Source organism: Rhopalosiphum maidis, chromosome 2 (assembly GCF_003676215.2).
Source record: "Rhopalosiphum maidis isolate BTI-1 chromosome 2, ASM367621v3, whole genome shotgun sequence".
NCBI lineage: Eukaryota > Metazoa > Arthropoda > Insecta > Hemiptera > Aphididae > Rhopalosiphum > Rhopalosiphum maidis.
Window position 1 is genome coordinate 18,077,562 of NC_040878.1, and position 16,370 is coordinate 18,093,931.

At 26.1% G+C, this 16,370-nt stretch overlaps 1 protein-coding gene across 3 annotated transcripts; it reads left to right on the forward strand.

Annotated features, from left to right (window-relative positions):
- Positions 1-260: 260 nt before the first annotated feature.
- Positions 261-16,160, forward strand: LOC113551690 (solute carrier family 23 member 2-like). Of its 3 annotated transcripts, none has more exons than XM_026954084.1 (13): positions 261-656; positions 2,148-2,363; positions 2,684-2,841; positions 4,131-4,336; positions 8,066-8,192; positions 9,546-9,666; positions 9,741-9,882; positions 10,652-10,765; positions 11,675-11,814; positions 14,310-14,457; positions 14,912-14,991; positions 15,116-15,260; positions 15,938-16,160. In XM_026954084.1, exons 1-13 carry the CDS (start codon positions 552-554, stop codon positions 16,081-16,083), a joined length of 1,848 nt encoding a protein of 615 aa, XP_026809885.1. In that variant the 5' UTR covers positions 261-551; the 3' UTR covers positions 16,084-16,160. The 3 variants fall into 3 exon arrangements, with proteins under 3 accessions (XP_026809885.1, XP_026809884.1, XP_026809887.1); XM_026954083.1 differs by having other exon boundaries at positions 266-656; positions 15,935-16,157; XM_026954086.1 differs by having other exon boundaries at positions 266-656; positions 2,153-2,363; positions 15,935-16,157.
- The last annotated feature ends 210 nt before the right edge of the window (positions 16,161-16,370 follow it).

Below are 16,370 nucleotides of genomic sequence, written 5' to 3' on the forward strand. Positions count from 1 at the left end.
GTAATTAGCATAAGCAATAACAAAAATTTAAAAAATATTAGTTTTGGTTTTCAAATATTAAGATAGTACAGTAAGTAAATGCATAAATAAATTTACAAACATTAACAAGTAAAAAAAAATTAATTGACTTGCTAGACACTTTGTTATGATGAGATGTTAAACCCATTAAATAATAATAAAAAAACAAAAACAAAAAATTCTAAATTATTAATAAAACAGGATATATGAGTAATAAATAAGGTAATTGTAATTATTATTTATATTGTGTGTCACACACATAATATGATATCTCCTATGACATATTATTATTACTAAGCTCATAAACTATATTCGATATTATACCATTATTGTGTGTATTATAAATTATTGCAAACTGCAGTATAAGATGTACCTACAAACAGCGAAAACTTAACGATTCCCATGATTTCATATGAGTAGTCGCTAATATTATTCTATTATTTTATTTGTGTCGTTAAAATAAAATTAGATATCTATCAATTACAGCGCGTGGTTGTGTAAAACATTTACAAAACAATAATTAAGTCTAAGTTATGGGGAATGGCATTAAATGGGAGTTTGATAGAACCCAATCGATGGCAGTCCATCACCGACGACAGAGCAAGCAAAAGACTCCTACAGAGTGTGGACATGAGCACGTAAATACAATATATTATTTAATAATTAATAAATATTAGAATAAATTATATGTAATAATAATATACTTATTTACTATTTAGACACGTATGTGGTGTTTTATCAATTCTGCCGGATATTTTTCTATGTTGATTCCGTCGAACTTTTTTATATGTTGACTCTACCGGTTATCAATCCACTGAATATTTATAAACTATTTATTTAAATAATAACATTATGTAAAAAGCTGAAAATTAATATAAAATTAATTTGCAATTCACTCGTAACAATATAATTTAAAATTATTTATAAAGATAAAAAAAATATATATCAACAATTTTTAACGATTATTTTAATAAAAAAAATGATTAGATTTAACGATTTAAATATATACAACTGGTATCAAATCAACTTAACACTACAATACACTAATTATTATTTATTATTTTTACTGTACTATTTTTGCCTTTTTGGCGTTATCTAAATAACTTGTAAAACATTTTGTAAAAAACTAAGTATTTCAATTTTATTATTTTACTATTTTAATACATTTTGCTTTGTGTTAAATTGCTTTTTTTGTATAATTTATGTATAATTCACTATAATTATTGTGTTATATTTTCCGTTGTAGACTACAATGTTTGAATTGTTTTTTCTAATAATACCAATATAATGTAATATATGTCTCTTTTTGATACAACTTTATGGATTATATTGATTAAGGATTAAGATATATAAAAACCGACGCGATAATGTGCTATAGCTACGCATATTATTAAGTTCAAGTTATATATGCTCATGTAATGCTCTACTTCAGCAATGTAATTTTGTTACTAGTGAGCTACAAATTAATTTCATATTACATATTACATTTTACATTTTGTTATTATTAAAATAAATAATTTAGAAATATTCAGCGGGTTGATAACTGACGGAATCAATAAATACAAAATTTCGGCGGAGTTGATACGCAGCGCAATCGATAGATTTCTTACAGGTAAAAGGTCATTTCGGCGCAATCGATATATACGCCTGTGCATATATTGTGTGTGTACCCAAGAGGTGTTGAAGCTGTTGATAGACGCATCACTATAGTCTATAGCTGTATTAGGGAACGCGGGCAAAGATCATCAGAAATAAAAATATAACAATAATAGTATGTGCAACGATAAGCTTGATGGACCGAACAACGTGTGTGTGTTTGTGTGTGTATTTAATTGATTCGGATAAATCCGATAAATAATATTAAAACCGATAATGTTTTAAATCGTGTTGAGAGGATGGGTGAATGGGTGGGTATAAATTATTATTATTATTGCAATACAGACGTACAACGATTAGTATATGTTATGTGGAGCAGTATACCTATTAAGTATATAGTATTGTAATCGCCGTTTCAGTTGGTCGGCAGTTGTGTGTGTAGTAGGTTTAGAATATAATATAATATTGGACATCGGTTTTCTGGGGCCTGCGAACGACTTAGATTTTAAAATTTTAAAACGATTTTCTCGCAGTCCAGTTGCAGGCAATCAAAGACGAAATCACCACAATATAATTATTTTCCTGTCATGGACGTGATCAAAGTGGCACCAGATCACAACAACACTGCATTAGAAATGCCGTTCGATTTGGAGGACGAGCCAGAGAATAGCGAACCTGTCGACGATTGTCTGACATACGCTATCAACGTAAACCCTCCATCGTACTTAACACCGCTGTTGGCCATACAGGTAAAAATAGGTATTATAAAATAAAATAATTTATCGTTTATTTTAATAGGATAAAACGTTACAACTTAAAACTATCAAATAATTACCAAATTTTGTCTAATTAACAATCATATTGGTACAGATTTTTAATAATAATCTAATATTTAACACATCGGCAATATGTATAACTAAGTGCCTAATTCGAAATACCTATAATAGAAGGTAATTATGACTTATTCCTATAGTATAATAAGTACATATTTATAATGTGTGAAAATATAAACTAAGCAAGGACACACAACAAATATGTATTTATCATTATTGTTATAAACGCTTTGCAGAACGTGGTAACCACTTTAAGTTGTTTGATCTTCGTGTATAATATTTTGGCACCAAAACTGTGCATTTTACCTGAGGATCCGGCACGCGCGCACTTGCTGGCCACGGCTGTCATGGTAGCAGGTTTCAGTACGGGGATACAGACCATTTTGGGTGTCAGGTGAGCATAAATATATGTTAATTATTTTTATCGATCATAGATTTTGGCCAACTAATAAAATTATAATATTTATAGGTTGAGGGTAGCTTGTATAAATATATAAATAAGTGACATATTTATTTCCCTTCAAAATTTAGTTTTTTTTTACCATCTAACGTTAGGTACATATCTAAAATGTTAGTGGTGTACTCTCAAGTTCTTTTTAAAAAAATATAGGTATATTAGCTGCATAAACTCTCAATTCTCAATGAATTTACAAAAAAAAAAAAAAAAAAATAGTCATTGTTTTTGTAGTGAACGATTTAATTCTTTATTGAAAATAAAATAAAATATGTCTTTATGATAGGTATGATTATGATTTATGAAAGCGTTCGTTATTTTTCGTTGAATAGAATCTATGATAAAAATAATACATAATTAATTGGTAATACTCGATAATAATAATTATAAAAACGCATATTCAATGTTATGATAATGACGTTGAACTGAAAAGACCAAATCTATTTTTACCATGAAGTTATTATTATTTTATAAATCACGTCATATGATCAACGGAAACCTTTTTTTACATTCTAAAGTTTTCAATTGAAATTGTTAAAATTGTACTCAACTCTATATAGGTATACTCAACAAATTTGATGGAAACCATCACTGAATATGCTCTGGAAAAATTCAATTGTTGTGTAGTTTGTTCAGTTAACTTTATTATTAATTATACACATATTTTTATCCAAGTTAATTAAATATTGTGATTGGATAATATATATTTAATTGTCTTACAATTATATACTCTTGTAACAAAGTATTTCCTGTAAGCAAAATGTATTATGTATGTTATTATATTCATATTTAGTTATTTAACCATAAACTAAAATGTAATGAAAAAAGAAAAAAAAATTATAATAACTACATAGTTATTGTATTTCTACCAAAACATTCAAAACTCTAAACCAACTTCCTCTCAATTGCAGTATTTTATATAAGACAATTTTATTTTAGTCAATTTAGAGTATGAATCTACATTTTTAATAACGCCCCCTTACCCCAAATATGTTTTGTATAGCCTCAGCACTAAAGTTTCCCATAACTGATATAGGTTAAGTTAAATTATTTTATGAAATTTCATATGTCTTACGATAAAAAAATCTCTCTATAAATATTATATACATATATATACTTATATCATTATAGGTATGTATTGTATTAAGTGTACCTAACGTGATTTATTAATGTATATATAACATATCATTCTTATGATACTATTTAATAATAAATATAATATTAAATAGGCTCCCGATTGTGCAGTCCAGTGGATTCGTGTATCTGTTCTGCACGCTACCCATATTGGAACTACCTAAATGGCAATGTAATAGCAACATTGATCTATTCACGATGGGTCCCGAGGCCCGGACGTTAGAATGGAATTTACGCGTTCGTGATATTCAAGGCGCTATGATCATCACCGGTATCATTCAAATGTTTTTGGGCTATTCTGGTAAGAATATAACTAAAGAATCTGAATTTGAATAAAATATAATTTTAGTAAAAAGGAGTGAGCATGATCGTTATCGCCTCGTATATACGGTGATGTTTTTTAAGGTAAATGATTTCAAATTATATAAAAAAAAAAACAATTAAAATACGTTAAAATTGTTATTTAGCTTTAAAAAAATTATCCTGTGTACACGCTATACATGAAAACATGAATACTGCTGTATAGTATTATATATTTTAAAGTTTAAGTACATATAGCCATAAAGGTATTAAACTACCCATGTACAAATCCCACCTAAAATCAAACTAGACTAATAATAATTATTGTAAGGAAATACAAAAATTTCCAATCTCAAAAAAATGTAGTTACCTATTTAAAATTAGTACCATAAGAAATGTAATATATTTCCCAGCATACATATATCTTATCCAATCACACTTTTTATTCTGATTAGTATCTAAAAACTACAGGAAAAACCAAAAAATCTATAATAGCTTCCAAGCTTTTCTCACTTTCGCCCTAAGTCCAAGGTTTATCGCAACTGATGAAAATCCTGCCATTCCGGTAATCTTCCAAAATATTTAAAGCATAGATTATGTATACAGGAACCACTTGCTAAATTAATATCTTTTAATTAATAAATAAAAAAGAAAACCGATTAGAAATTATTATCAATGACCGGTTTCTTTCATAATTTTACTCAATTCTCACTCTTATTTTATCCGCACATACAGATTATGTATATAAAATAATTAATGATATTAAAAAAGTATAAGTATACCATGTTTCTCCACCGCCTAAGTATACGCCTCAAGCAGATTATTAGTACCTTGTTGTATATATCATAATATAACTTTTAAAATATGTATGCATAAATTGCCTAACTTAACTTAAAATATTTTGTAGGTACACAAAAATAAACATTTTTATTTTAACCAAAGCAGTCTGTGTATAATAATTTATTTATTATTTTTATTATCGGCCAAGTTTCATTGATGAATACAGGATCATTGTTTGTACAAATAATTGAGTAAATAAACTTGAACATTTGACCAGTTTCTTTTAACTTTTTTTTAAATCAAAATTACGAGTTTAAATGTAGGTTTTCTCCAAATAATAATTTATTATCCATTTAAAATAAATATTAATTTGGTAGATTATTTTTTTGTTGATTGTCCTTTGGTCATTCCCGTCATATTTAATTATATAAGTAATCTTTTGGTGTAATATTAGTCATCACATATTATTTCTAGTTATATACAGAACATATTAAATGATATTATTAAGATTTAATATCATTGATCGTCTTGACTTTTATATAAATATTGATTATTAATACTAATATGATAATAACAATGCTCCAACTTGTGAATAAATTATTATTGTAAATCGGTTTTTCTTTTAAATTAGTAAAATTTATTATTAGACTGAGACAAATCTTCAATTATTCAAAGTTATAGGCGTGGCTCATATATATATATAGTTTATATTTAATATTATATATCTAGGTAATAATCGAAAAACGGAAAACATTAATATTTTTTTTATCATCAATAATATAATAAATATGTACATATTCAGTATTCTTACATATTATCCACAACACTATCTTAAGCTTGGTTTTTTATTCATTGATTTAGAAAATCATCTTCTTACCTATAGACTATAACCTGTTTATAGGTCATATATGTCCAATATGTAAAGGTTGAACAGATCGTTATATTATCATTATTGGCGACACATTGTGTCCATCCGCATGTTACACTTTGTTATAACAAACATTTTAATTGTATGTTGCTGATAACCAATTTGCAGAAGTCCAGACAGGTTTAAGTATGGCGTCAACAATAATATTAATAAAATACGATATGACCTTAGCACTGTGTGCGTACAATATAATTTATCTATATATTATCTTTATGAATTTTATTCAATATTGAACCTCTTTCCTGTAATTTGGAGACCTCACCAGCTAATAACCTAACCTTCGTCACCAAACAAAAAAATAATAATAACTACAGGTGAGACTATGTTATATGATGTGTGAGGGGCTTAATTGTTAAAGATACATCTATATATTTCTATATATCTTCACCTCAAAAAAAAAATATTGATCTAAGTTAACTATTGAAAAGTTGATAAATTATTATTCTCTTAAATTAATTATGAAAATATTTTTTTTTGTCATACACTAAAATACACCTTTAATATTGAAATATTTCTTGATATTTCAATTAAAATATTTTAAACGTTTTATTTTTAGGATGTTGTAAAAATTGATTTTGATAGGCATCAAAATCGAATATTATAGGACCTTTGAAAAAAAAGTTAATAGTTAATAGTTTAATTGTCAAAATGTATGACAAAAAATGTAGTAATTAAATATACGAGTCACAGTAACTATTTTTAAAAGTTCTGCTACTATATGTTCTTTTTTACCAATAAGCAATAATACATAAATATATATAAATAATTTTAATTATTTAAAAAACGTGCCTTCAAGTCTAATAAATCATATTTATTTTTAAAAATGTCAATAACGTTGTCAACAACAATATTATATTCAATTTATTTTCTCTGTGCTATATAAGCACGAATTCCTATAAATTATTATTTATATGAACAGCGCCCTGTCCTCTACCTGTCGTAGACCCTGGTACATCGAAAAAAGTTTCCATATCTCACCATCTTACTTCAAATGCCTTAAGATCATGTCTCAGATTTAGAATAATATTTAAGATATATCATAGATAAATATAATATGTATGTTATAAATCAGGACTCCGGAGTTGAAAAATAATTTCCATTAGAGTTTTGGAGATTAAAATAAACTAATTAACGGGATTCAGAAACATAAATCTGTCGTCATTATAGCATTACTTTATTTTTTTTATCCAAAACTAAAAATTACGAATTTAATTATTAGTTATAATATTGGATTTTCAATGGCACTGCCCGTTACGCTTGCGTTTTTTTATATAAAAGTACCTATTAGAGTTTCATAAATTTAAATTAAATATAAAATTATTATTATTGAAAATGATGAAAACATTTTAAGTTAAAACGGTGTATTAAAGAATAATAATGTGTTGGTGTAGATGATGGTTCAATTTTGGACTATGGTCCACTTACTATAACGCCTTAACATCAGCTATAAAATAATACAAAAATAAACAATTCACAAATGAATTATATTATATTAATTATTGTCTTATTTCATAAAACAAGATTGTCATTGAACAATTTTTTTTTATTTTTTTTTAATTGAACAAAAAAAGAACAACAAAGAATATTAGTTTTGATTTTATATCGTAATTTATAATATGTGGTTGACAATAATCAATATATGCAAAATTAACAATCTTTATATTATACTAAACGGGATTTTATAGTAATGTTAACTAAATATATTTAAATTTCTATCTCTCCCTTATCACTTATCATACACTTTTTTTAAATTAAAATAAAGCATAGGTATATGTATATTGGTGATAGGGGCAAGAAAGTATAAATAATGCCATTGATTATAATTAATGTCAATAAAATAATACGATACACGTATTTTGCGTTATTGTTGTATAATCCATCGTGTCCTTGTTACGAGAACGGATTTATTGTTTATACAATTATACCCTAGGTTATAATATATATATATTATATAAATCAAATAAATTATAATAATATTATATGTTGAGCGTTATATTTTTTTTTATCGTTTTTATTTTGCAGGATTTATCGGAAAATCACTGAAGTACATCACGCCGCTGACCGTAGTGCCAACCATGTGCCTCATAGGGCTGTCGGTCATCGAAAAAGGAGTGTTTCTAATGTCGGGAAATTGGACCACAGCCATCATGTAAGATTAATTTTAACATAAAATATTAAATTATATTTTACTTTATTTAGTAGTTACCTATTATACTTAAAGTAATAAGATGCGTCACCATCGTGACACCAAAAATCGAAAAAAAGAAACCAGGCAAATCGACACATTGTGATTAATGTTTTTGGTCGTATTTTATTGTTAAAAATACCACGACGACGAGACGTCAAACATCCATTAAAAAACGTTTGAGTATAGGATTGTAATGTAATTCTTATTTTAATATATTATACAAGATACAACCAATAAAATGATAAAATTCTTAATAATAATATTTTAATGTTTAAAATTAAACATATTAATCGTTTCCATTAAAAACTCTTATGATTCCATTAGAATAGCTAATAAGTAATTTATTATAATCAATAATATTGAAATGTAAGTACTTAATTCAATGATATATTTTTTTTACGATTCTGTATTTAATACCTCTACTTAATTCAAAATTAATGATCGTTTTTTTAATAAATATATAAATATATAATTATAGCTTTATAACCTATGCGAGTTGTGCAAGTTAGGGTTTTCAGTATCGTATAGCATTCGATATTATTGTGTAAAAATCATTAAACTCATTGAAATACTGTGAACAATATTTCCGAATGTCTATTTTTTAGTAGTAAAGAAAATATCAACAGCGCTACACACAAGTAACCTTTCATATCATACCCAATTATATTAAAAAAAAATCACTGTTTCTTATGGAACATTTAAGAGTGAGACCATCAGAGATAATTCCAATAGCCTAAATTAAAAATCTATAAATCAGACTAGGTCATTTAATTTATTTGTAACTGAAATAATTTGATTATTTATAAAACCATTAAAAAAAAAAAATGAACAGATAAAACATTTGTACATAAACAGAAAAAATATAAAAGAGATGATTAATTATTTCATTATGTAACATTTCAAATTTTCACTATCATTTGAATAAAGAGAAATCAGTCAAATAATTTTTATAATAAATCTTGAGTATTTTTATCAATTTTAATTGTGTATGATAGAATGTAAGTATTCATATTCTTGAATTTATATTAGTATTTCATTATAAAAAAATATACTATCAAATTACGGTATCAGTGAATGAATGTACGTCTATACATGCTGTGCTCAGTTTACTTTTTTACATATGTTATTAGATTAATCGTGAATTTTGCAATAAATAATATATATATTAAACCTATAAATAATATTAGCGTGTGTAACGTATCGTTTATTTAGCAATAAAAACGAATAATTAGTTATTTTCTTTTTAAGACTGATCGAAAAACTCAAATAACTATAATCATAAATTAAATCATATATGTTTTATTGTATTTACAGAACACTATTTTTATTAACATTATTCTCACAATATTTGCGAAAAGTCGTCATTTCCTTGCCAGTCTACTCGTCTCAAGGTGGACTGTTCAGAGTTCGGTTAAAAATTTTCGCACTATTTTCGGTGAGATGGGAATTATCTACTGCATACGATGTACTTTGTCACTAATTATTTGTTAATTTAAAATTTTTAACCAGATATTACTCAGCGTGGGCATCATGTGGATCGCGTGTGTTTACCTGACTCACAGGAATATTATATTGCCAACAGACCCGACAAACACAGAATCGAAGACTGGAGTATTGCGCAACGCACCAATGTTCCGATTACCTTATCCTTGTAATAAAATATTATTGGGAATTCGTTTCAACATTTGAGAGTTCTGTACAGAGCAACAAAACATATTTCTTTTTTATAATAATGACTATATTATAGAGGATATTTTTTTAAATTTAAATTCTTTTATTTTTTGGGTCCATGTAAAACATTAACTATTGAACGGAGATTAGGCATGGAAATTGTAAGCCGGGGGCAGGGCTAATTATTTTTCAGAAAAAATACTTTTATAATTTTACTAGGTACATGATAGATTATAAATGATATTATGTAAATAAGGTTTTTATTTATATTTTAAATTAACAGAGTTTAAGACCTATGTAATATTTTTTTATTATATGAATATACATACATAATATATATATAATATTTCCAAAGGGGAGGGACTAGAGTTTCTTAGCCCTCTTTCTTGGATCATAGGCGAAGATTGATGGGGCTTAGCCTCCTCCCCATAAAATGATTGAACATTTTTCAAAGTAATAAATAGATACCTATTTTGCAATAATATTGCCAATTATAGTCTCCCCTAAAATTTAATCAAATCTTCACCTATGCCTTAGATTCACGTCTGATGGAAATCTATATAATCTAGAAAGCTATCTCTATAATACATAATTTGCAATTTTGGTAGGTACAATATACCACTACCTCACTAAATAGGAGAAAAAATAGTTTGTGCTCTGTTTGTGCTCACAATTTGTGATGCGAATTATATGAATACTCACGTCTATACGAGGTTATTATTAATTATCTACGATGTGTTCTCTTTTAGTTCAATGGGGTCGGCCGACATTTAGCTTGACGTCGGTATTAGCCATGCTACCCGCGATTTTCGCTAACATCGTACAGTCAGTAGCTAACTATTACACGTGTGCAAGATTTTCCAGTGAGTATACAATGATATTATTTTAAAATGATATATATATATATATATTACTATTTTTAGCGTACTCCTTGCTTATCTTACTAAGATTAATGATAACTGCTGTTTTTTTTTTGAATTTAAGAAAATAAACACATCAACAGTTGATCACCTACTATAAAGCAATTGTATTCGCAAGTGGTTGTTTCAAATTAAATACATTTCAGCTGTTCTTCATTAATTTGTTTTCAATTTGTTTGCTTATACAGCAAGTCAATACATTTTACAGAAATTTTACTGAAATATTTTTCTATAGTTTATTTATTTTTCTAATTAAATAAATAATAGATAGACCACGATACTTCTCAATGATGTCTGAGATCTATATTTTTTTTTTTTTTTTATTTAATCATCATAAATTATATAGAATACAAATAATTTCAGATATCTTATATGATTATCTATATCTTTTAAGCTATTAGCTTGTGTTAAGAGATAGAGAGTAATATTAATAATTAAAAACATAATTTATATTATATAATTAGCAAACTAAAGTGATGAATACATTAGAAATTAAAATAATATTAACAATAGAAAAATTTTTAAAAATAAGATAATTTTGCATATTAAATATAACGAAACATATTATAAAGATCTTAGATTAATTGAGAAAATAACCAATGATATACAATTTTTTAATATTATATGTAAACTGATATAAATTGCATCACGCCCCGTAACAAAAATCCTCGCGTCTATACAATAATATTATGTTAATTGTTATATACTTATATATATATTAAATATGGTTAGTAGTTAGTATCTATAAAATGTGTTAACAATACATCTTCAATCATAATATAGACATACGAATACGTAATACTTCATAAAAGCATATAACATTGAATGTATATCGGTGGCTTATTGTTTCAGATTTAACAAAGCCTCCTAAGAATGCGGTAAGTCGGGGTATCGGCATCGAAGGTATTAGTACAATTTTTGCCGGTTTCCTGGGTACAGGTTCTGGCGTCAGCTCGTCCAGCGAAAATGTGGGAAATATCGGCATCACCCGAGTATGTATACTAATAATAATAATACTACCTAAGTTACCAGCTCAGTGTTACTTCATTATATCGTTTAAAGTTTAAACTTAAAATATATTATGGATATCTGGGCAAATAGAGTGGATATTAAATTTCCCTTTAAACCAAATATTTAGATACTTATATACTAATTATATTCAGTGTAATATAAATAATATAATATTATGTATAATAAACAATTATGTATTGGTAGTATTAGGTACTCGTAATCGAAAAAAGTTATTGTAAGATTGTATTATTACTTATGGGTAAATCAGGGTTTAGTATGGCGGAAGAGGGGCAAAAAACGCTCCTATGGTAGTTATCTGTTAAAAAAATTATTATCTCGCGTTAATCACGTTCATTTGATTCGTCAATTTGTGCCTTTTCAATGGTCTCGTTTGAAAATAAATTGTTCGTCTCGAGTTTCATCGTATACAGTATACCAGCGTACATTGGAATTAATTGTATATTTGTATACCGTGAGTATATAAATTATAATTGTCATCTAAAATTACACGAAACTGTACAGTATTATCTACCAATAAGCATTTATATGTAATTATTATAATATATAATCGTATCATTATCCATGTCAATGGTTATCACTTATCGCGATATGTTACAATAGAATAACATAATATTTATTGTTTTTTGTGGTATTATGGAGTACAGTTTGAGACTCTATCCTCATGGTGTATTTTATGTGTAGTAATTTATGTCATATTTCAATAGACACAATATAATTTATATGATAATTATTTATTTATATTTGTTTACTTTTAAGATGCTTGTTGAAGTTATAGTAATAATAATTCTAATTATACTTACGAACGCGATACGATATAAAGCAAACTTGTTTTTAAAAAAAAAAGAACAGATCCATAAATTGTATTTTACTTGTTTGAGTAATTTTAGTCAGCTAATGTTTTTTTAAACACTTTAATAATCTTACTATTAATATTACTTAACAAACATATTATGTATATGTGGTCAAATAAATAATGACTGATTTCTTTAATATTGTGTGATAATATATTAGCATCGAATAGGTCAATGTTTATCAAACTTAGTAAAAATAAAATATGGTATAAATAGGCATATGCGATTGCAAACTGTAATTTCTTATATTATTTTAATTCCTTAATATATTTGTGTATAATATGTATACAAGAACGATACGATAATATACATAAATATACGTGCTAGTAGCTAGTCCTTGCAGTTTAAATATTTAGGGTTTTTAATTATACGTGGCCAATGCTCAATACAAAGTTATAACTTGTAACTATACATAAAACAGCTTTTTAATAATATTGTTGGTGCATTAACATATGCACTAAACTGTTAAAAATGTTAAAATATTTATAGTTCCAACTTGTATATGATATTTTTTAAATACTTTTCAATCCATTTGCTGCATTTTCTGTATCTTACAATATCTAAAGTAATTAAAGTCACGTACCTAATTAATTTATTACAAAATAATAATTACAAATGATAGATGCTTTAGCTGACAACCATATTTAAAACGTCGTTAAAACGAGAATACATTTTATTTTGTTTCTACACATAATAATTCTAAAAAAATAATCACTATTATAAATTAAATTGTACACGTGATGTTTTAATAAATATATCATATACGGTCGTTGGGTTAAACGTTACGAACACGGACTACGAATACAAAAGTTATTCTATGAATGTAATATTATTGATACCTTTATTTTAATTTATTATGCAAAACGAGCACCTATTTATTTTGCTTGATAATAATTGCATTTTATATCATAATATGATATAATAATAGTGTAATATTGTTGGTAATAAATTTATCACTTGAGTGAAACTGGAATATCCCTCTACAATATTATCTTAAACTACTCTTATACTTGTAGTGTACTTTAGTTCGCCTATACGAACGGCGCTAAATTATTGTAGCATTATCACAATATAATATTATTAATAAACATACACCCACAAATAAATCGTTCGTAGAATTTAAAAGACATAAAATATATATGAGAAAAGCACTCAGCAATTAATTTAGATAATTTAATTCATCTGAAACTTTTTTACCACGTCATATTTTATGAATCATTTTTTTAAAACTTTTAGAGGGTTATGTATAGGTAATCTATACAAATATATTATCAAACTAAGTATTATGAGTCTAAAATATTTGAACTTTTATAAATATCATACAGTATATTATAGATAATTAACAGTTTTCGGTATAAAAAAAAAACATACTATGACTGACCGTATTGTTTATAAACTCGTTACGTATCTTTAATTTTTTATAATCGCATCATTGGATGGTGATTATTAGCTAGAAGTATCTACAGTTTTGCTAGGTGTTTAGGTAGTTTTAATGAAAAAGCTATGAAGTTTGCATCAGTCTCAACTCATAAGTCATTGAGAATATATTATAAGTAATAACATTAATTGTATAATACTCATTGGCGTATATCGCGTTGTTTTAGGTGTGCAGTAGAAACGTAATCGGACTCGCAGCATGCATAATGATCTTCTTGTCCACGTTTACGAAGCTGATTGCACTGTTGATTACTCTGCCAGATCCAGTACTTGGTGCAATGACGTCCGTGCTACTTGTGTTGATCGGAGCCGTAGGCAAGTATATTTAATAAGTTATAAACTTATAGCTTAAATTATATTACCTATGTGTAATGCGTATGAAAAATGTATATAAGTGTTGAATTCTATTGTATATACACTTTAATGCAGTGGCGTAGCCAGGATTTTTTTTAGTGGGGTTTTTTTTAGTAATAAAATAAAATAAATCTACAACCGTGTTAAAATAATAAAATAATTGAATGATAATGATTATCACCATTGCAGTCGATAACGTGAATACGGCATAACAGAAAACATTTCACCGCACGAATAAATGATTGTATTCCTATATAATAAACATTATATTTTTGATAAAAATACGGCCGAGGGGGAGGGGTTCAACACCCAAAACCCCCTACAAAAAAGACTGTTAACGAATACATTTTTTTTATTTTTAATTTATTTTATTATTTTTAATTAATTGTCTTATTTATTTGTATTGTTTATACAGCGCTATCTAATCTACAGTTCATAAATCTCAACTCGTTAAGGAACATGTATATTCTCGGATTGTCAATATTTTTTGGATTGGTATTAAATAATTATAGTTTTAATATAATTTGTTTAATTTTAATGGTCGTCTGTTAAAATTGATGAACGGATGTTTAAAGAATGAATTATTATTTATTTTAATTTTAATATGTTTTACTTGTAGGCGATTCCAAAGTACATCTCAACCGTACAAGGTAATGTCACCAACATCAAATATGAAACTGTCAACGATGTAGTTATTGCGTATCTGTCCTCTGGAATATTTATCGCCGGATTCGTTGGTTTTATTTTAGATAACACAATTCCAGGTATTTTTTTTTTTTAACTATTTGGATAAACAAAATCCATATTAATTTTTATTTTTAAAAACTCTTTAACATTACCTAGAAGTTAAATGACATTCAAAAGAGTAGACGATTTTTATTATCTTTCAAAAATATGTCATTTTATTCCATCGTATTTAATTAATCTAGGAAAATTCTTAACTAATCGAATTAGGTTGGTAAAGTTATTAATTAAGTACCATATAATTATTAAATTATTTGTTTTAGAATAGTTTAATATAACAAACTATATTAATTTTATTTAAGTACCTCGCTATTAATTAATCTATATTTTGCTAAATTATTTTAAATTCAAATTTAATTCTAATACAATATGTAATATGATAATAATGTATAATTTAATGTTTATATAATAAAGTATTATTAGAGTTTTTTGTCTTTAAAAATTTAAACAAAACTCCCAATGTCTTAATAAAAAAAAAAATGTATCTAGCAATTGTATTCGAAATTTGAATTATTGGGAGGGGTAATACTTGGAATAGACGTATAGACGCCAATAAACCGTAGAAACTAATGTGATTTTAATTAAATTTTAATTTTTTTAATAATTTTAAAAAATTATTTTAATCTTAACATTATGCATTATTTGTAGTATTTATTTATTTTTAATTTACATTTATTTTTCATGTTCCGTTTAGTAGACGACGACGATGCGATGAACAGTAACATGTACCAGAATCCCGGTAAAGAATTTAAGACTCCCAATAATACCGTGGACGACCAAGTATATACGATTTCAGATTATCTCTTCGATAAAATTAATTATATTTTAACATTTTTCATGTAATACACGTAATATAATAATATTATTATTTAAGCATATGTATAATATCTATGTTTCTTGATAAATCATAATACATTATATTATTATTATTATTATTATTCGATTGACTGAACACATTTATTTTAAACTATTTCTTACTTACATTATTACTATACTTTTTTTTGTTTATTTATTTTATTTTTCTCACTTTGATGTATTAATTATATATAATAAAAGTATTGTAAAGTTCGACGACTGCGCGCGCTTGATTAGTTTCATGACGTGACCGAACTATATATTTCCTGTGTCTA